The sequence below is a fragment of the Onychomys torridus genome, chromosome 12 (genome assembly GCF_903995425.1).
Source record: "Onychomys torridus chromosome 12, mOncTor1.1, whole genome shotgun sequence".
Taxonomy (NCBI): Eukaryota; Metazoa; Chordata; class Mammalia; order Rodentia; family Cricetidae; genus Onychomys; species Onychomys torridus.
The window spans coordinates 21,891,244-21,913,569 of record NC_050454.1 but is presented as its reverse complement, the minus strand read 5'-3'; the positions used below and the strand labels follow the sequence as shown (position 1 = coordinate 21,913,569).

At 39.8% G+C, this 22,326-nt stretch overlaps 1 protein-coding gene across 2 annotated transcripts in view; it reads right to left on the bottom strand.

Annotated features, from left to right (window-relative positions):
* The window catches only part of LOC118593783 (limbic system associated membrane protein), a 621,381-nt gene that overhangs the window by 21,068 nt on the left and 577,987 nt on the right, over positions 1 to 22,326 (bottom strand). Inside the window, exons 5-7 of one of the 2 annotated variants that reach the window (XM_036203315.1) lie at positions 10,654 to 10,774; positions 10,014 to 10,162; positions 3,483 to 3,518 (exon numbers count right to left, since the gene is read on the bottom strand). In XM_036203315.1, coding sequence (XP_036059208.1) covers positions 3,483 to 3,518; positions 10,014 to 10,162; positions 10,654 to 10,774 — 306 coding nt within the window. The remainder of the gene's footprint in view (positions 1 to 3,482; positions 3,519 to 10,013; positions 10,163 to 10,653; positions 10,775 to 22,326) is intronic. The other variant, XM_036203316.1, reaches the window with a different exon arrangement.

Genomic DNA, 22,326 nt, shown 5'->3' with positions numbered 1-22,326 from the left:
TTTGGGACAAAAGCAAAGTAGAGCAACTTCAAATTTGTGTAAACCTGGTTTGTTTGCAGGTTGGATTGTACTTTTTTTAAAACTTTAAATTTGGGGAGTTTGTTTTGTTTTCAGAGTGAGCTTTTTGATAGCCATATTAATCATGCAAACCCAGCCATGTACAATATGTTTTATCAATAGAAAAACAGGGACTGAATGGCAAGCAGCTGTGAACAAACCCAGTGCGATGCCTGAACCTGGAAGATAATCTCAACATTTCCCAGATCTACTTGCCGCATGGGGTTAGTGATGGGAAAGGCTGTTCACTTGGGATAAACAATCAGATGGGAGACAAACAAATGAGACACAGTCATTCCTGTCCCCCCCCCAAAAAAAAAAATTATAATCTAGGCAGTGATTGGAGAAGGGTGGGCTGATAAAGCCCAGAGAGCCACATGCTCAAGGGAAATTTTGCTTAGAAGCTGTAAAGACAAAACAACGGTGGTTGTCCTTGGCCTACCTTCTTGATTTTAACTTTTTAATACTGTTTTCATGGCCTCAGACTGAACCTGTGCTTCTTAGGGCTAGGGCATCTTCCAGCACAAGTTGGCTGAAGGGAGACACCACAAATGCCCAGGTTCACAGAAGCCCTTGGAAATGGCTCGAGCCAAACAGAGTGAGAAAAATTACCTCAGAATTTTAGAGCTGACTCTTCCATCATTTTACAATTCAGTGGGTTTTCTGCAGTGATATAGTTGAGGTATTTATGCAAATACATGCAACTCAGGACTTACTTCAGAATGAATAAATCTAAATTAAAGTTATTGGGAAAATCCAACTACCAGAAACAAATCAAGGAAGACCACCACTTATTTTCCATATGTATATATATATATACATATATATATATATATATATATATATATAAATTAACAATTACCATCCTAATTGATATATCTGTATATTAACTAGGGAACAGGTAAGCACCCTGCTTTTGTTGTTTTGTTTCATGTTTGACCTAGAGGTAAGGGCATTGGAAAATTTCTATTTGGCCACAGGAAATAGACATCCGTATACTGGTATCACTGCAGGCGTGGCAATGCATTCCCAGATGACCTGAGGGCCACTGGTGGTTAGGGACATTAGAGGATGAGAGGGGTGACCCTGTGATGTGAGGCACTAAAGAAGAAGCCATTGTAAGGAAAAGTGTTTCTGCTGGATTACAGTTAGGGGATGAGGTTCTCCTTTCTATTGAAAAGGGCAGACAACGGCCTTTGTGACTTTCAAAGCATCTTGAGGAAATCAACTGGTCTAACATCCTTCAGGCCATTTGCCTCAAACAACAAACAGAAGACTTAGCTAACACTTTGGGGATGGAAACTAAGAGTCCAAGTAAATGAGGACAATATATAATAGTTAATTAAATAAGAGAAACACACACAGTAGTGGTGACCATGGTAAGACATGCTTTTAGAGGTGTTTGTAGACTGAATTGTCCCTCTACAGGCCTAGGCAGTCTGTCATTGTCTTTTCTTTCCATGGGGAAGTGCATTTCATGCAGGAGGCCCTCTTGACTGGAAAGAGAAGGAGAAAGTGATTGGGTCCCTATGAAGGTGGTGTCCTTGTAAAAGACAGGCAACTTAAGAGAACCGGAAATTCTCCAGTGACCTCTCACACCAGCTATCCCACGTCTCCATGAACAGCTTTTCAATCCCTGCTAGCAGAAGCCAAACATATTAGTAGAAGATGAACTATATTCTCTAAGCACTATCTAAGAAAGCTAACTACAGTCTACATACAACGCAAAATCAAATGAGGGTCATTCTCCAATCAACAGTTCAGTGTGTGGGAAGCCAATTCCATAAAATTCAACAATGTCAGTCCCTCAGTGAGACTAGTGTTCGGCAGCTGTCCTTCTCTGAACAGCGTCTAGCGTCACTTTGTTCACCCGCAAGGCATGATCAGATAAATATTTGAGTTTTCGGCTGCAGAACCGCTGTCACAGAGACACTCAGAGTCATCCTGATACTGTGTAAAGCTTATCTTGGACAGGGCATGACCCCTTTGTAAATGTAATCCACTGGGTCACGTGTGTGTGTGTGTGTGTGTGTGTGTGTGTGTGTGTGTGTGTGTGTATTTTCCTTATCAAGATACATTTGCAAGATGCCAACATGATAAAATGGTGTCAATCTCTGTGGCAACACTAGAAGCTAAATGTCTTAAAATAATTGTGGCATGTCAGGAATTCAAGATGGAATATTTTCCACAAATGCTGCACTTCATGTCAAGTCTGAAAACCAGGCATACTTTAACAGTTTTATTTTTAGTGGCCAGGGTAAGGAACAGATTTCATTAATACTTTAGGGAGGTGATTTTGTTCTAAGTTTTATACCAAAATAGTCTAGACTGTTCTTAAAATTTATTAAGCTGTCTTGTCAGCCCTAGAAACCTTCTACTACTCATTGTAAATACAATTAAAGCAAGTTTGCAATATATGTGAATGCATACATATGCAAAGCATTGCATTATTGACACTCTAAAGATATCCTGCTCTGAATTTCAGGTTGGACAAGTTAATGAAACACGATCCATCTTCAAATTTACGAAACAGTAGCTTTCTTCCTATAATTCTGAGCACACTTTCCTTACAGTGTGTATGATAGTCTTATTTAATTGGATTTATTTTTTTTTCCACACTAGGCCCTGCATGGCCTAGTTTCTTTCTTTCTTTCTTTCTTTCTTTTTTTTTTTTTTTCTCACGTCTTTGAGTGTTATTTGCGAATCACTTTTCTGGGATTTAATTTCAATGGTAGGTTGGTTTCATTTCAATTTTTTTGTATTATTTTAATTTTATTTGCCAATTTGCCTTTAAATACCCTTAAGCTAGAAAGTTGTGGCTGTGACTTTGCATCTAAATGTGATGTAGGAGGCAGAATTTAATTTGGATGTGTAGAGAGTTTTTGAAAAGAATACAGAGTGACTATTTTATAAACGGTTATTTGTGCTTTCAAAGGCATATATGTTTAAAAGGTAAAACACACAAGTTGGCCAAGAGGTTAGGAAATACAGTATTGTGTAATTGTGTTGTATTTCGTCTTTGGGAAATACATTTTACAAGCAGCACCAATGACTATAGGTTCAGAGCCTATAAACATTTGTGTTTGGGGTGGCCAGTAGGATCTTTAATGTGCGCTTTGTGGGTGAGAGAGCCACAGCACACAGGCAGCTGTGTCCCCAATGAGGCAGTTCTTAGAGACCTATAATAAATACAGATTGAAAATACATTATTCTCTGTCTATCTAACAGATTGACTTGATGTTAAGTCAGTGGCACACCTGTTACTCTCAATAGATTGTCTTATTTTGCAGTGTTTAGGGGGAAAAGGTAACTTCTAACAAATGTGAATTCTGAGAATGTGGTTTCCTCCTCTTTTGTGTGTTTTGCATATTGTATGTTGGAGAATGACCCAGGAACAGAACTACGGTGATGAAAATCATACTGACCTTGAATGGGGTGGGGGACTGTGGGTAAAACACGCTCTGAAGGGGAAAAATGGTAAACATCATGGAGTGTTTAAATACACACGCATTCTCAAGGTTAATTGCTCAAACAATCACAGAACAGGAATTTCTATGCCTATAGAATCTTATCTCCCATGTGGTATTTATTTGTTCTTCCTGCTTAATATCAAAGACAAATATCAATGAAATTATAAATATAATCCCCCCATTTTTTTTAGCAAGAGTAGGGAGCCAATACCAGTGTTAACCCTCCATATAGGGCCCTCTCCTCCGCTAGAAAACCCAATACTGAGATGGCGAGATGCCATCTTTTTAGGGAGAGGGAGTAGAACAGATTACAGAAGTTATGAAATCTTCCTTGGTCCCGTTCTTGTCTTTGGCTCATGACAGATGGAACAATGGCAGCTATCAGCTATCTTCCTCACTGTATAGCTTTTTGCCAGCTTTGTCCAAGCATCTGGGAAACTTATTTTGGGAAACACTAACTCAACTTTTCTCTATTGGGTTTTATTTACATAATAGTAATGTCAGAGGAAGAAGGCTCCCTGGTAATACGTTTCTTGGAACGATAAAGGTCTATCTTTATCCATCTCTTAACCCTATTCCTTGCTATAATTCAATCTCCTCTGAAATTTGATTAACCAGTCAAACTTTGATGATATATCCTGTTAAGTAATAGCAAGTATTTTTATTGGAACACTGGGGTCTAAAGTATGTGAGTCTCTCACTTGCACGGCCCTACAATTGGGCTTCTTCCTGTGAATTAAATATACTGATGGGATTTGGATTTTAGCATATCTTCCACATTTCTCATTAATATTCTAGGTTTGACCCTAAACCCTCCCAGAGGCTTTTTCAGCAAAGTGGACGAATGTGGTAGAGACAGGGCTCACTACTTGTCAACTCCTAACTCTATAGTGAAACACAATTAGTGTACCTTTCCGCATCATTCTTTCTAGATGTTCATTGAAATAACGACACATGTCAAATGAAAAATCAATCAAAACCAAAGCACAGAGAGATAAGCACATTCAAGGTGGGTCTGCCTTCCATCTTGTACTGTACGGTCAGCAAGGAAAAGCTGTCTTATCCTGGTCTCCAGGTCCTCCACATCTGGCCATTGAGAAAAGTTCCAGGCAATTTATACAGTGTGCTTGCTCTCTAGCTTGGCTGAAAGTTGCAGGTTAAATATGAAAACTTCCTCCATGCATTAAGACATAGCAGGTCAATAATCTTCAGAGAACAATCGTGTCTTGGTTATACAAGTGCCAAGTAGAAAAACAAAATGATTTAAACCTTCACTGTGTATTTGCTACTTAGTTTCCAGCTTCGAAAATAAATAGCTTTCAGAATTTATGTAGCAGTTGGAGATCACTGTCCCATACTATACTCTCTCTGCTGTATTTTATTTTATTATTACTATTATTATTCAGAGTGTTTAAGTGACTTAGGTTAACATTTTGCCATCACACTGTTCACAGCTGGATCAATGCACTCTGCCCTGATTTTCACAAGAGCATTTATGTTGCTAAACCACACTACCTTCTCTCCATTGCCTTTACAACTGCTTCCCAGCTTGGGATCACCATCTTAGCGCCACCATGTTCTCATCATTTTAGGCTTATCACAGCTCATTAGTTAGTCTTGCTTCTTCATTATATCCCATTGGCTTATCTGTCCTTAGATGCTTTCTCATTCCTGATTTTTTTTAAACCTTCATTCTTCCCATTATCATCCCTACTAGTGTTTTAAAGTCTACAGCAGGATTTATGGACTCCCCTAAGAGTGAGCTGAACAGTGAAGTAGATACCATAGGAAAAAAGAAAAAAAAAGAAAATTTCAAACTCTTGATTTCCCAAAACAGAAAGGGCAGGCATCTTGATGCTTTGTGTTTCAACCTTGGATTTGGATGTTCAAGGTCAAAGTAGTTCAGCAGCTGAGTGGGAGATCTTAGGGACAGATTGCACTGTTGACACTAGAAGGTCAGGCTGTGGCTTTTTGCACGGTCCTTAACTCTGGACTTTGCTATTCTGCTGTCTGACTCTGCTGGGTATCACAAGAAAAGCCTAAATGGGTCCTAATGTTTCACATGGAAGCTCTGTGAATTGACTGCACCAGAAAAACAAAAGCTGGAATGGAGGAGAAGGTGTTTATATCAAAGGAATTTGCTAGCTCAGATTTTATTTTATTATGAATATTACACATATCTTCCTGGAACTCAGCTCTTTTAATGCCTGTTTTTGAAATAAAAAGTAATCCACATGCCCATTTGCTTCCTTGTGTCCCCACAGAGAGTCCTTGAAGGAGTTAGTGTCTATTTTTTTAATACTGTGTGGGGTTAGAGCTCAATCATAGCATGTTTTATTATGAGGCATGAGAATCTGGTGAAGGATTCCTAAGTATTAACTACTTCCAAAAAGTGGTGTGCCTTCAACACCAAACTCCTAAAATAGTAACTTAGAATGTTTTCTGAAGAATCAGGGGTGACCCTCATTATGAAGATTCCTGTAGGACTGCTTGGGCAGTCTAAAAAAATCTAGTCAATTAAAAGTTTATAAGTTAACAATCACTTTAAAAGTAAAAAGTAAAATGAAAAAGTACCCCCTGAACAATGGTGCATAATGGGCCAGCATAGATGTCTTTGTATTTTTATCCTTTTATCTTCAATGGTCTTGATATCTTAACACTCCTCATATTTCTCTGGATTGATCAACAGAACTTTCCTTTAATGGGGAAACAAACCACTCATCTGGAATAAGTGAGTGAGAAACTCAACATTTTAAAGATTCAAGTCCTTTGTCTAGGGATCAGTGGACCCAGGCCAATGGGAGTTAGGGGGATATAAGGGTGGGAGATGGAAGAAGAAGGGCTTTTCACTGTGAAGGGAAAGAACAGTGATGGGCTAGAAGAAAGTCTTTGTCATGTGAAGAGGAAGAAATTAGATGTTTCTTCTGCTCCACACCACAAGCTGGAGCTCCTGACATACATTTTTGTCTATATAAATAAATAATGTGTTGGTCTAGAAACTGGCCTCTGGAAACGTCAGGCTCAAACTGAAATCTCAAACTCTGCTTGTATACCACTTTGTTTCACTAACTTTGTCATTGCTGTGCAGTAGGGGACCATGAGAACATAGTGAGACTATTCTGATTGTTAAATGCCAAACATGTGAAGCAAGCACTTTACATAAGTCTCACTTGGGAAGAAGTAACAACACACAAACCATTGCCTTTATTTTCCCTGCCTGTCTGTTCTGCTAATGGAAACCTAAGGGAAGCACAGAGACAAGGTACAGCCGTTGTCATCTTAAGGGTAAATCTCAGTTACCACTGTAAGAACATTGAGATGGTTATGTTCCGTGTATAGACTATGAATCTTCTCATGGCATCAAAAGACATTCAAATCTTCACCAATGGCATGAACAATGCTCTGTCTGAACGGACTAAGGAGCTGAATTCTAGCCCGTACCCATTGTGCCACTGTGTTCACACATTTAGAAAAAATGTGAAACGTACCACTTAGTTCAGGCATGAAGAAAACATCTAAAAGGTATTATCCAAATAGATACACTAAAGCAGTCTTTGGCAGGATACTAGAATATGCAAAGAATGAGAACAAATAAAAGAGAAATGTTTCCACTAGCTTAGAGAGAAAGTATTATAAATACAATGTATTCTCGCACTGTCATTCAGTTATTTTGACCCCTCTGGGGAGGTGAATAGAGAGTGGAGGAGTGTTCATATATCTGTTGTTGAGGACAAGGGATGGCAAATTGACCCTGCAAAAGTCAGCATGTCACTGCGGTGGACGGGGCAGGAAATGTGCTGACCCACCATCAAGGATAAATAATCATGAACTAGGGGACTCTGGCTCTAGGTCTCTACCTGCTGCTGCCTCTGGCTCGCAGCAGCACACCAGCTGCTGCATCAGCTCTGGCCTAGCTTGGTCAGCAGAGCACCCCGCTGCCCACACAATGCTTCTGTCAGAGCCTCTGGCTACAGAGACCCCTCCTGACACTGGTGGGTGGAGAAAAAACAGCCATCGCCTTACAGGGGCCCTTCCTTCCGTTCCCGTTTAATCTCCTTGATTTTGAATTGAAGAATGGGCAATCTACTTACACACACTCCTTGTTCCTTTCCTTTCTTTCCTTCTCCTTTATTCACTCACCCCTTCCTTTTTACTTTGCCTTCTCCCTCCCCCTCTCTTTCTTATTTTGCTTATTTTTAGGCCCATGCAAACCAGGCTACAATAAAGCCCCATCTTCAAGGTTCTAGCTATGCAGGTTGTAAGGACATGCTTCCTGAACCTAACAGATGGAATTGGGCTGGGCAGGAAGGCACGTTGTTCTTATTGCAAAAGACATACAACTTCCCCCGCTTGAAGTTCATAACTGGGCTTAGGTCTAAGACACAGAGTTGTTGATTGCCTAGTTTTCTACAACCTCAATAGCTCCTTTCACTTCAAAGCCTAATGAATTTTCATTGGTTTTCAGTAAGTACACAACCTCTCAACTTTATCATTGTGGGGAAGCAATCCAAAACCAAGGTGAAGGTATATACTGTATATACATGTTGCTAAATGCAAAACTGGTACTTATGCATGATGCTGTGAAGGGACCACTGGGAAGATGGCCACCACTGGTTATAGCACTGTATACTTCATAATTGAAGATGATGTCCCCCAAATCATGAAAGTCTTTATGACATGAAATATTTGATCAATCCCATGATCCTCAGTTTAAAACCTGATACTCTCCAAGAGTCTTGATATTTCTTAATTTTACCGTGTTATAAGTCCTTTTAGGGATCATTGGAATGTGACATTTCCTTTTCCTTTTCACTAGTTCTTCAAGTGTCTCCACTATCTCTGACTCACTCCTTGCTCTGCCTCTCTGCTGTGAGTATTCTCTCCTCAATGTTTCCTTCTCGGACTTAAGGCAATGTTTTATTTGTTACTCAAACTGTACAAGCAGTGTGCTTTTCTTATTCTCTGTGGGATGGGAAGGAAATCTGTCTTAATGTGATGTGTAATTGTTCATTTTTCTAAATAACCTTGTTGTTACATTTTCTACTTTTTAATCTCTAAACTTTTTTGTTAAGTGTATGATGTTCTTCTACTTGGGCAGGTCCCCTTAAATTTGTTAGAATCTTAGATTGATCATTGCAGCTGGGGTCTGCCTATACCTGTGGATTTCCTTATATAGGGGAGGAATGAGATAACTACATTTCTTCACTCACAGCTCCCTAAGTGTCTGGTGCATATTGATGTCTGCAGTTGGAGCAAAGAATATTTACATTTAGTCTCTAGAGACAAGCAAACAGGGTATGAGTTTTTACCTTCACCCTGATGTATCATTTGATCTGTATCTCATCAAACTACCACAGACTAAAGCCAGGGGGAGTTAGTTAAGAACAAGAGAGTTAAGGTCATGTTTAAGGTAGTTTGTGGTTGCTGTTTTTCAAAAGTGATGTGAGATCTTCAGCAGTTTTCAAAAAGCTTTAATACTATCTTTCAAGAGAACTCTCACTTAAATTGATTTTTCTTCCCAGAATCTTTTTTTTCCTTGAAGGCTCATCTAAATTGAATACAACAAGATGAAGACATCTTTCCTAGCTATAGTATTTTTTTTTTCCCAATTGAGCACATATAGAGGGGGGGGGGAAGCTTTTAGTTGTTTGTTATTTAAAAGTAAAAATAAAACTTTTAGAGTGTTTTCTATTTAACATAAGTGAATTTTGTGGCAAAGAAGGCTAACCATTTACCTTACTTATTTTGATAAATGAAGAGTACATGTTCCATATATTATCATCTCTCTGTGATCCCCTTCAGCAAACTCTGCCTCTCAGGGACATTTGAATCTGGAATTATGGCTACCTGACCCACAAGGCTGTGGAATTAGAGACCTGACTGAACATGCTGCCTGTGATCATGACTCCACGGTGGGAGTCTCTTAACATCTTTACCTTTGAAAAAAAACGATTCTTTCTCAGCCATCTATAGGGTCTTCTCTGCTCTTCAGAAATATCCCCTTTCCTACTTTTCTACCTCTGCAGCCAATGGTGTACCAGGAAAGTAAAGTCCTTGCTGTCATAGCATCCTGCAGCCTCCTCTCCTTCAGGTCATTCACTCTACCCTTCTTCTGTGCTCGTAAAATCACTTTATTTTTTCCAGCCTCTCCTTCTCCTAGGACTTCATCCACTCTCACGGAGTATTTCTTTTCCCAGTAACTCTCCTACTGGCATATTCTAACAGCCATCCATTTCCTGGCCCTTAAATCATCTCAGCTTCTTAAAGAGGCCACCACAAAAGAAATATACAAGAGAATACAGAAAAGAGTTCTCCCCCTTTGTAAATCTTGTTGTTCACAGAGACCGAGAGCATCCATTCTTGTATCAGTGAAACTATTCTTATTTTTGGCTAGGTTTACTTTTAAGAAATGAGGGATGGTTTTCAAGTCAATGTGAGGGAGCCCTGTAATTTACACCAAGTCGGGCTCTGTTTTGGCATACTTACTGAAAAGAACTAGGCTGGCATTGGTGACGCCCAGCTTGTTGGCAGCCACGCAGGTATAGTTGCCATAGTGCTCCTCAGTGACATTGGTCACCGTCAGGGAGGACTGACCCTCCGTGCTTTTAATCTCAAGGCCATTTGCACTGTTTATCCTAAAAGCAACAAATAGAAGAGTTAAAAGGGATAGGGATGAAGGGCGTAGTTTAGTGGTTTCTTCTTCTTTTCTCTGGAGTTTTTTTTTTTAAAAAGAGGAGAGGCAGTAGAAGCCTGTTACCTTTCCTCAGTTACTCATTATAGTCACATAATTTCTATTATCAGAACTGATATCCATCATAGAGAAGACATAGTAGCAATGGCTGAGTACCATTAAAATTAAGTTTCTGCTACAATCAAGAAAGATATATAGGTGGAAATTATCAACTGGACCCTATTCCTCACTGTTTAAATTTATCCGAGTGCTTTTGGGTTTAGCCTAAGGGCTATGATCCCCAAGGGATGTAATAAAGGAGATGTTGAAAAGGAATTATTTTCAACAATTATTATGGTGAGCAAAAATTACAGATGACTGAGGTCTTGCCATTAGGATCTGGGAGACTTTGAGATTATGATTTGCAGCTTGGGGCACAGAAGGTTTGGTACATACCTGGTGTCATCTCGGTACCACTCAAAGTCAGGTGCAGGCACTGCCGAGGCCTCACATTTGAGGGAAGCTTGTCGTCCTGTGGTGGCTTCATTGCTCTTGGACTCCGTGATAGTGGGTGGATCTGTAGTAAGGGCAGATAGAAAGGTTTATTATGTGAGAGGCAGAGGATGCTCCAGGGACAAAGGGCTGCAGTGGGAGAATCTTTAGGAAGAACAGGTATACAGGTTGACATGAGATCTGGAGGGGGCTCTGGAATTGTTACCCTGGGTAGAATTAGAAGAGGTATCTGGTTGGAGAAAGACAGGAAAGCAATTATGTGAAAGCATCGTTGACATGCCTCATGATCAATTAAATGGGACTCGTCACCAGCAAGCTAAAGTAAAGTGATAAATGACAGATGGAAAGGAGCGTCGGCTTATAAAATGAAACACTTTATATAATAGCATTTTATAGGAATGAAACCTCCTCCTCAATCATTCCGATTGCTGTTTATATTATTTGTGATTTTTTTTTTTCAGGAAGTGGTGAAGCCAAAGGATATGTTTTTAAGATTTATTTTTTAATTATGTGTATATATGCATGTCTGTGTGTGGGTATGTATATATGAATTGAGTGCTGGAACCGATAGAGGGTACTGGAAATTCTGAAGTGGAGTTATAGGTAGCTGTGACATGGATGCTTGGAAACTGAGCCCAGGGTATCTCCAAGAGCAGTGCATTTACTTAGTCATTGGGAAAATACATCATTTGGCCACTTTCTTTTTCTCATTGTTATTATTACTACAGGTAGAGATGGCTTTGAGGAGTCTGATGAAGATAAGAAGGTTAAACCACTCTCAACCAAATACTTTGCCATATGTTTTCAAAGCACTCCAGAAACTAAAAAGGAAGAAAGCTACCCTGGGTCATTTTTTATCTTTGCCCCTATGTTCTCCCTTCTGGTACTATGTATGACCCAAGCAAATTTGGCTTTTATATATAAGTTACAATATGATGTGCCTCAGAGGGCACAGAAGACCTGCTTGCCATCAATCCTTCACTCACTTGCCATTAGATATGGATTTGTATTTTTTTTTGCCTTTGACTAGGACTAATAAAACTATAATTAACTTGAGATGAAGTTAAAAAAACAAAACCAAAAAAACAAACAAACAACCAACAACAACAACAAAAACCCAGGGGTTGGAGATTTAGCTCAGTGGTAGAGCACTTGTGTAGCAAGCACAAGGCCCTGGGTTCGATCCTCAGCTCAAACAAACAAACAAACAAACAACCCTTATCTGATAGTCTAATTTGCCATGGTTCTCAAAATAGTCCTACTAAACTGAGACAAGACAAGATGAGAGATATGACCTCCTGGGTCCAGTGATGTGTTTTGTCTGTGTAAATCTTGAGAAAAAGATTTTTTTTTTCCAGATCAGTCAGTAAAGCTCTTACCCTTTAAATACGAGCACCCTGAGTTTGATTCCAAGTGCCCGGAGGAAAATGCACACCTAGCATGAGCTCATGATCCAGCCCCACTGATGAGTTCCAGGCCTATTAGAGGAATCTAATGACATTCCTAAAGTTGTCCTTAGGCCCCCATGTATATATACACACCTGCACCTGCATGCGCGCACATGCACACACGTACACACACACACACACACACACACACACCCCACAAATAAGAGAAACAGATACACAGAGACAGAAACAGAAAGAGACACACAAAAAGAGAAATTTTCAAGCCAAAGTTTATTCTCCAGGAAATGGTTACTTAGCTGTGTGCTGTGGTGGTATTGTGTTCCCCAAAATATTGTGCATGCTAATAAACTTATCTGGGGTCAGAGAACAGGACAGCCACAAAATTAAACATAGAGGATAGGCAGTGGTAGCACACGCCTTTAATCCTAGCATTCTAGAGGCAGAGATCTACCCGGATCTCAGTGTGTTCAAGGATACAGCCAAGCATGGTGACTCACGCTTTTAATCCCAGGGAGTGATGGCAGAAAGCAGAAAGATATATAAGGCGTGAGGACCAGAAACAAGCAGTATTTGGCTGGTTAAGCTTTTGTCTGGTTAAGCATTCAAGCTTTCAGCAACAGTTCAGCTGATATTCATTCTGGATGAGGACTGAGACGCTTCCAGTCTGAGGAAACAGGATCAGCTGAGAAACTGTCAAGACTCTTTAAGATTCTTGCTACAGTGTGCATGGAGAAAAAAACGAGCCCAATCACCAATCAATCTGCTTGGCTTTGGTGGAGGAAAAAGTTAATTCATAAAATAAACTTTGTCCTACATGACTCATTTGAATATCTGGGCTATATTATTTCCGATTTTCTTCTATAGTTTTGGGAATCATTTTTAAAGTTCTGTCTACAGGAACACTGAGTGTGAGTTAGAATCATGTACAAAAGATCAGGCCAGCATGCAGTTTCCTCCCATCTCATTTTACCTTCAGTTTGGATTTTTTTTTCCACTTTCAGAAAGAAAAGAGTAAGAAGACACTTGGATAATGGTGTCAAACAGTATGCAAACAAACAGGCCAGGGCATTGTTTTGTTGGTGTTGTTTTTCTTTAGACTTAGCTACTTGGGCTGGAGAGATGGCTCAGCTGCTTTTCGAGAGTTCCTGAGTTCAATTCCCAGGATCTACATGGTGGCTCACAGCCATCTGTAGTGAGATCTGGTACCCTCTTCTGGTCTGCAAGTATACATGCAGGCAGAATACCATATGGATAATAAATAAATTAATTAATTAAAAAAAGACTTAGCTACTCATTTTCTTATAGGCACAAAATGAGAAGATGATATATTGAAAAAAAACTAAACAGAGGAACAACAACAAAACCCTGAACTGAAAGGAGGGGTCCTGGGACATAGTTTTAGTGTGGTTTTGTGGAGCTCTCTTTATACTCTACCACCAGGGTCATGGATCATTACTTATATTACTTTATACTTTAAAAGTACTTAGCAATTCTTCCAGCCCATTCTTCAAAACTGGACTGCTTTAGAAGTCAGGAGTAAAAAGTCTGAAGCCTCAGTTTTGAGCCTAGTCTTAGCCAGCACTGTGCTTTGTAGAACCATCAAGGTGAGTTTAAGCCCTCCACTCCCTCCTTTGTCTTTTCAAGTTTCCGTTAAAAAGTCTTTCTATGATTGGCTACATAGGTCATCATTAGTTCAAAGGATAACGCATGAATTGGATGTATTTGTGCTGATGGTACATCTAATGGTAAAGGGATGGGGTTGTGGGGTATTTGTATACTGTGTGATGGTGTACTGCTGTGGTTGGTGAAATAAAAAGCTGAATGGCCAATAGGTACGTAACAGGTATAGGCCGGAGTTCTTGGCAGAGAGAGGAAGTAGGAGGAGGAATCTAAGCAATCGAGGGAGATTTTAGGAGACACAGAGAGGAAACAGGAGGTTCAAGATGGCAGTGAGGTAATAACATGTAATAGAGTGTAGGCTAATGTAAATGAGTTAATTTAAGTTATAAGAGCTAGTTCAGGACAGGTCTAAGTCTAAATCTAGGCTGAGTTTTCATAATCAATAAGAAGTTCCCATGTCAATATTTGGAAGCTCCCTGGCAGGACAGAAAAAGATTCATTACAGGATGGAATATAAAATCAAGGAGGTTATAAGCTTAGATTTAAATTCGATACACTACAGCTCAAATTGAGGCTTGGCCCCTCAGTGTTCTCCCTTATTAGAGAGTTTAATGCTTTGTCCAGAGTCACACTGCTTCAATTTCCTCATCAATGAGGCACTGAACTAGCAGCAGGGGAGGCCCATTTGGGAGCTGATGAAAGGATTTAGAAATATTCTCCACCAAGTTTATGACAAAAGTATGTGAAGAAGAGAACAGATTTGGAATATACAGGGCCCCAGAAATGATCACCTAGAAAGGGTCTAGATGTAAAGGGGAAGGAAGAAAGGAATAGAAGGTTTTGTTGTTGTTGTTGTTGTTGTTGGGGATAAAGAGATGTCATCCATCAAAATAAGGTACACAAACAGTGGTAGAAAATGGCTCAGTGAGTTGAGTTTGATGCAAATGTCCAAGGATCTGAGATTGGACCCATTTGAAAAGTTGAGCATGTTGGTGCATGTCTGGAATGCCAGAATTGGGTGGGGGCAGATAGATAGATAGATCACTGGCCGGTCAGCCCAGCCAATTTGTGGACTCCATGTTCAGTGAGAAACCCTGTCTCAAACAACAAACAGACAAACAAAACAAAACAGAAAAATAAAAAAGAAGAACAAAAACAAAACAAAAACCCAAAACTCAATAAGGTACAGAATCATAGAGGAAGACATCTGAAGTGGATCTCTGTCCCTCACACATATGCACACACACAAGTACCTATATACATGTGGACATATGCACACACATGAACACTTACATATACATGCATCACACACACACACACAGACACACGCACACACACACGCACACACACACACAGACACACACACACACACACACACACACACACACACACACACACACACACACGAGTAAATGAATTAATAAGGCAGAGATGGCCAACAGTGAAATTACTCAGTACATTTAATTGTGCATCCTCACTTATTTTCATCATTTTTATGTTCCTCAGGCACCCTCATGAGTTCACAGTTTGTAGCACAATGGTCCACAGATGTTGGTGGGAAAGACAATTTTGATTCTGATTCTACAGTTTGTTTAATTATTCAACATTGGAAAATGAACCTTAAGATATGTTTGTTTCTGTAGCTACATGGACATAATTGACAAATCCTTAGGAGGCTTCTTTACTCTGCCATTTACACACCCAAGGAAAAACCACACCTTCATATTCTACCGCCAGCACCCGCATGAGCACCCACACCAGCACCACCAGCATCCCCAGCACCACCAGCATCCCCAGCACCAGTACCAGCAGAACCAGCACCACCAGCATCCCCAGCACCAGCACCAGCTGTAGCTCCAGCACCAGCACCAGCACCAGCACCAGCACCAGCACCAACAGCTCCAGCTCCAGCACCAGCATCCCCAGCACCACCAGCACCAGCATTACTGGACACACTCAGAGCTGTAGTGTTTTAATAAGATATTACTGTGGTGCATTCCTTCAAATCTCTCTGCCATTGCACCAGGGTCACAGATCCCAGATGCATAGTTTTGCAGAACATTCCTTGCTCTGACTGTTTAAGTCCATGTAGTTATTTAATGTACCTATTAATTGGTGCCTATTACTTAGGGGATAATGTTTGTTTGTTGGCTTGTTTTTCTGATTAAAAAAAAAATTGGAAACACACTGGTCTTGTTTGCCTCATCTTTTCTCTTTGTCCCTTTTGTTTTTTGTCTGTCTTTGTTTTGGAGACAGTGTCTTACTATGTTGCTTGTACTGTCCTTGGATATGGACCCTTCTGTTTTAAGAGAATAGCTCTGAGGCTCATAGGCCTGTGCCACTATAGCCAGCTAGTCCTCTTTGTCCTGTAAGAATTTAGCTTTTGGCCAGGGAGCTGGGGGCTTCTGTCTCTCAAAGCCGGATCTGGAATCTTCCTTCCTATTATCTTATAGGCAGACATCCCAGCCCAGGGCACCTGGTGTGTGTGTATGCATGAGTGTGCACTGCGTGCATGTGTGCATGTGTGTGTGTGTGTGTGTGTGTGTGTGTGTCTGTGTGCATGTGTCTAGTTGAATATGCTAAGATACTACTTCTATTTTTGACCTCTAATATGCAACCATTTGTATCTTTCATATTCATCCTTATTTCTGAATTTTTTTGGCACAGGGACAGGTAAGCAACAAACTGTTCATTCATCCATTAGAGGCCTTAGCAAGGAAGGAAGCTGGCTGGGAATAGGTTAAGTGCATTATTCAGAAAAAAAGTGACTCTGGCCAATCACTAAGTCCAACCAATTGCTTCCTTCTTTTAAAACCCAGCAAGTTCCCTTTTCCAAAGTCAATTCAAAGCTACTGATAAGGAGTACAAAAGCTTATTCCCCCTATTGTTTCCCAAATGACATCGTAGACCAGGTCTTCTTCCATGGCTTATGGGAATGGGCATTTCAAAGTTCATTTGGAATGGATTCTGTATAGGTGAGACTAAGAAGTACTGTAGTGCATTACATTGTAGCCTACCTAATATAGTTAAAATAATGCTGTCCTTGCTCAGAAGATGGTTATAGTAAAGATGGAGTTCTTGCAAATGCTGCACGGACAGATTCATTGTTACTCTTCATGAGATGTCGGAGGAGCTGACAGTTGTCAAATGACTCCTCCAGTTCTTATTACTTCAAACTTCCAGGTCCTGGAAACAATGATCACCGCTTTCTGATTCTTACATCACTGATAACAAGATTCTTCCCACCAGAATGGCAATATAAGGATAGCAGTAGCTTAGGGGGAAAAAAGCTCTCATTCATTTAATCTTTCTAATATTGGAGGGAAGTGCACAAAGCCATAAATTTTAAATAAAGGGTATAATTTATAAACAATATATATATATATATGCATTGTTTTAGATGTTAGATACCCTCATTCAACCAAATGATAGCTCTAAGAGTTGGGCACTAGTTAGAAAACAGGAAAGCAGATTTGTAGAGGGTTAGTAACTTGTTCAAATTCATGTGACCAGTATTTGCCGAAGTGTGGATTCAGATCCAGGTCAATCATGTTCTGTACCTCTCTGATCTGTTTTATTTGTTTGAATAAGTTTTTTCATTTTATTTTTAGATTTATGTATTTTATGTGCATGGACATAAACATGTGTGTCTGTGCACCACTCGAATGCCTGGTGCCCTTGGAGGTCAGAAGAGAGCATCAGATCCACTGTAAGTGCAGTTATAGGAGGTAGTAAGCTTTCATGGCCCTGTGAGTACTGGGAACCAAACCCAGGTTCTCTGCAAGAACAATAAGTTCTCTTAACCACTGAGCCATCTCTTCAGTCCTAGGAATAGACTCTTATGAAAGAAAAATATTATTTAAGTGAGCACAAAAAGTAAATGTTGTAGATTTCTGTTTGCTGAAAAAATGGCATGACATAGATTATATACATCATAGTTGCTTTATTTCTACATTAGGAGTCAAAAGAGGTAGGTTTGATTTCCACTGTTACCATAGACACCTCTTTCCGTAGCCACTTGCTTATAAATGCAGATGATGACAACTTCCTACATTGTACACAGGTGTAAAGCAAATACATAAAATCACATGTTAAGAGCACGTTTAACACCCAGAGTGCTTACATTAATTGCCTTTACCACTATTACTTTCTTGTGTGTGGACAAAAAGTTACTGTGTTAGACCTAGGAGTCTTAAGTCTGCCATTCACAAGTTCTTTGACTTTGTGTTAGAGAATTCTTACTCTCCATGTCTATGTGAGAGGCAGGGAGGAGAGAACATGTAACTGGAGAGTTGAGGGGTAGGGACGACGTGATGGAGAATCTGGGAGAGGAGAATAACTATGATTAAGTATATTCTATGAAATTCTTGAAAAATAAGTGAAAATTTTATTTGGAAAAAGTAAGATCAGCACAGAGACTGGTTAGGTGTTGACACAAATAACTAGAGAAAATCTCCCTCTACACTGAAATGTTATTTTCCTAAAATTTTCTCATCAGATGACTTGCATTAACGTACTGTAGAATCTGGTGAAAATACACATTTAGGTGCTAGAGAGATTGCTCAGTGATTACATATGCTTGCTGCTCTCCTGGAGAATCCAAGTTTGGCTTTCAGTAGCCACTTGGCAACTTAAAATTGTCTGTAACTCCAGATCCTGGGGATCCCATGACTTCTTTTGGCCTTTGTAGGTACCCATACACATGTGTATACCCAACAGGTGTCTTCAATCCTGTTTGCCTATCATTCAGTAACTTCCTTCTGTTTTCTCTAAATCAACACATATCATGTATAAGAGCTGTGGAAATACCCATGTCTCATGTTCCCTGCTATTTGTCTAGGGTGAGACAGTTAGTTTTACATGCAGAGTTGGGTGAAAGGCAGATGAAGAGGAAAGAGAAATTGCAAAAGTTGATGATGTGAACCACTCAGAAAGAACTATGGGCAGATGGTGGGGACATTAGCTTGTCAATAGGGGAGGGGAAAGAATGAGATCTAGGAGCAGCCTTCCAACAGCCTGTGTTTACTGAACATTTACTATATGACAGATATTATCCTAGGGATTTGTAAATGCATAATGGAGGCTGCAACAGAGACCATGTACCTAGAACCTATAAAGAAAAGATAGTGTGTCTCTCTGGTTGATATCTGAAAGAAATCTGTGGCTACATAAGACACAGAAAATCAAAAGTCGTGTCCATTGCATAAATTCCACCAAGCTTATATAATGACAAAGATTTCTGAGCCAATGACTTAGCTTTCTATAGGTGCCAGGACCTCCTACCACTTAGAAAATGGATTTTGCATGTAATACAGCTATGTGCAATGATATAGACCTACCATAGAGGCAAGCTATCTAAGAGAAATAAAAAGGAGAGGCTACAGAATCTGCTGTGAGCTCAACGGGTGAAACTGTTATGTTTCCCTTCCTTACTGTGCTAGCCTTTATGTGTCCTGCAACAAACATCTGTTGGTAACCGAGTAAATGAATCAATGAGTGGCAATGGGAACGTTATCGGTGCTAAGATGGCTTTTTTTAGTGGTATCCAGGGTATGTTCATTATGATAATCTCTCCCACCAGTAGTTTTCTTAGCCATCCTGATTGCCTGACCTAATCCTGAAGCCTCTGGTTTGGAACGGAAGAGACCTCAAGTTAAAGAAAAGAAGGAAGGTTCAGATGAAGTGACAAAGTGCTCCTGGATATTTCTCTATCGAAATATCCAGAAGATATAAACTCAGTTCTTTAATTCAATCCCTGAAACCTCCTCTATTTACACAATGCAACTATGTTTGGGTACCATGCTTATCTGAACAGGATTTCTGGTGTGATGATTGATTTTATATAAATAAATGTACTTTATGAAGTTTGGATGAAAAAGGTGATGGCAGAGGAATTTTTCTCCCTGATGTGTAGCCAGCATCATTTATTTCTGGAGTTTGGAAAAATATTATGAGGGAGTTTCATTTTGAGTTTTCTATCTATACCTTCAGTTAACATTTGCTGGATAGTTTTACAGGGCCAGGCACATTCTTGTTCATCTTGCTTGGAGCACATCGGGTGTTTAATTGAACTCAACGTGTCCATGTAATCTGTTCCAAGTTACTTTTTGAGAATCTGTAGGCTCTGTCCATATTCAGTGATTCACTCATCACTGGCAAAAGCTCATATTTTCATAACATTTTTCTTGAAAATGATCAGAATTTTTCCCATTCTCAATTATACTTTGAGGACAGTAAAGAGAGAGCAATGTCAGACTAATTGCTTCAATAATAACAGGACCCTGGCGGCTGGCTTTGATCTTGGAAACCATCTACAATCCAGACCACTTTGATGTTTCATACAATGGAAGCATAAATATTTTCTATTTACTACATGATTGGACTTTCAGAAACCTAATTAAGTTGAAGGTCAATTAAGAGAAAATGAAATCTTGACTCCAAAAGTCAGAGAAGAGGTGGCAGATGATAGCATGGCTATGTGTGCACAAAAGAAGTTAACTAACCTAATTATAAACTTATATAAACACCCAGAGAAATTGCCTTTCATGTGAAAAAAGGACCTAAAGCATTTTATAACATTGAGATCATTAATGTGTCTTTGAAACACACCCAGTACTGCAAAAGAATAGTAATACTGGCATTTCAAAACTCTATTACTAAAAAACTGGAGACAGCCAGGGATAAAAGCACTTCACAGCTCATCAAATGCAGCCCCTTGCTCTTCAAAATGAGACCATAAATGTGTAGTTCAGTGTTGTGTCTATTGGTTTCCCCTAGGTCCACTTCGAAGTCTTCACTGCCCATTTCAGAAAGCTGAAAGGTTGTCTGGACTGGGCCCTGGGGACCTGGGCATTCCAGCACAGGCTGAACCACCTTAAGCACGATTTCTGAAATCTCTAAAGCTCAGTTCCAAATATCCACAGCAAGACTATAGATGCTTATCTCCTTGGATTACCCTGAGATTAAATAACATGCTTAAATCCCTAAACGGAAGCTGTGTGGAGCATTATAGATAATTGGAATGCCTCCTCCTCCTCTTCTTTGGAAAGTTTGGGCTTTGGAATCAAACAGACCTGAGGCTAAATCCCTTTGCTTTTTGTGTTGCTTTGGGTAGGTGATTTCCTGAACTCTGACTTCCTTTTCAATTTTTCTTTTTTCTTCATGGGGTTTCAAGACAGGGTTTCTCTGTATCCTTGGCTTTCCTGGAATTTGCTCTGTAGACCAGGTTGGCCTCAAACTCAGAGATCCGCCTGCCTCTGCCTCCTCAGTGCTGGGATTAAAGGTGAGCACCACCACTGCCCAGCCTCAGGCTTTGATTTCTTTTTCTTTCTTTCTTTCTTTCTTTTTTTTTTTTTTTTTTTTTTTTTTTTTTGGTTTTTCAAGACAGGGTTTCTCTGTGTAGCATTGCGCCTTTCCTGGAACTCAGTTGGTAGCCCAGGCTGGCCTCGAACTCACAGAGATCCACCTGGCTCTGCCTCCCAAGTGCTGGGATTAAAGGCGTGTGCTAGGCAGGCTTCGATTTCTTAAGTTTTAAACTGGAGTTGATTCTGTGTACTTTGTCAGGGTTGATAGAAATTAGAGAGCATTTATACTGGCTCTGGCACAGAAGTGACAACATGAAAGACTTAACGTGAGAAAATATAATTCATCATGGCCTAACACACACTTCAGAAGTGGGATAAATAATTTATGTATGCATGCATTGGTGTGTGTGTGTGTGTGTGTGTGTGTGTGTGTGTGTGTGTGTGTGTGTGCATAGATGGATATAGGTGTGTATAAAGTGTATGAATGTGGTGATACACATCACACACATTCACACAGATGATAGATAGATTGATACAGATATGTAGATAGAAAAATAGACAGAGACTGAGACAGAGAATGAAAGACATGTCAAGATATCTCTCTATCCTGTCATTAGCCACAATTATGTGGTGTAGAAACTTGAATTTGAATGCTACAGAAGGACACTGCTAATTGAGTAACATAAACAAAGTTTCAATTCCTTTGCTGGGTGACACACATCTTATAGATCCCCTCTTACTCCCTCCTTCCACTTTGAACTACATCTAAGGAGCCTTTCATCTGACAAGTTCAAAGTACGCCCACTTACCTATGCATCTTAGTGAAATCTTCATTTCTAATGCCCAGGCTTTAGGAGAAATAGATAACCAAAATTAACTTATCAGGCATCCCTTTTAGCCATCAGGGACACACAGTATCTGACCAAATGAGCTTGAATTTGTTCCCAAGGCCAATTAGTTAAATAGCAGAGGATAAAATATAATCTCGAGGCTATTCTCTTCTGACAAACAATGCATGAAGATAAAAATTCCAGCTAAAGTAGATAGGGATTGCTGCCTTTCCCAAAGTAATATGACCTTGGTTTCCACAGGCTCTATGACAGTGACTACCAGAAATTCAAGTGGTGTCTGATCATGTTTTCTTAATTTCACAGTCTGAATAAAAGACAGAGACTATTGTGAAATATATCACTGGTTATATTTAGAATCAGAAAAGTGGATTTATCAAATTCAAAGGCCAAGTCTCGCCCTTGAAAGTGTCCAGTATATAAATGTGCATCCCT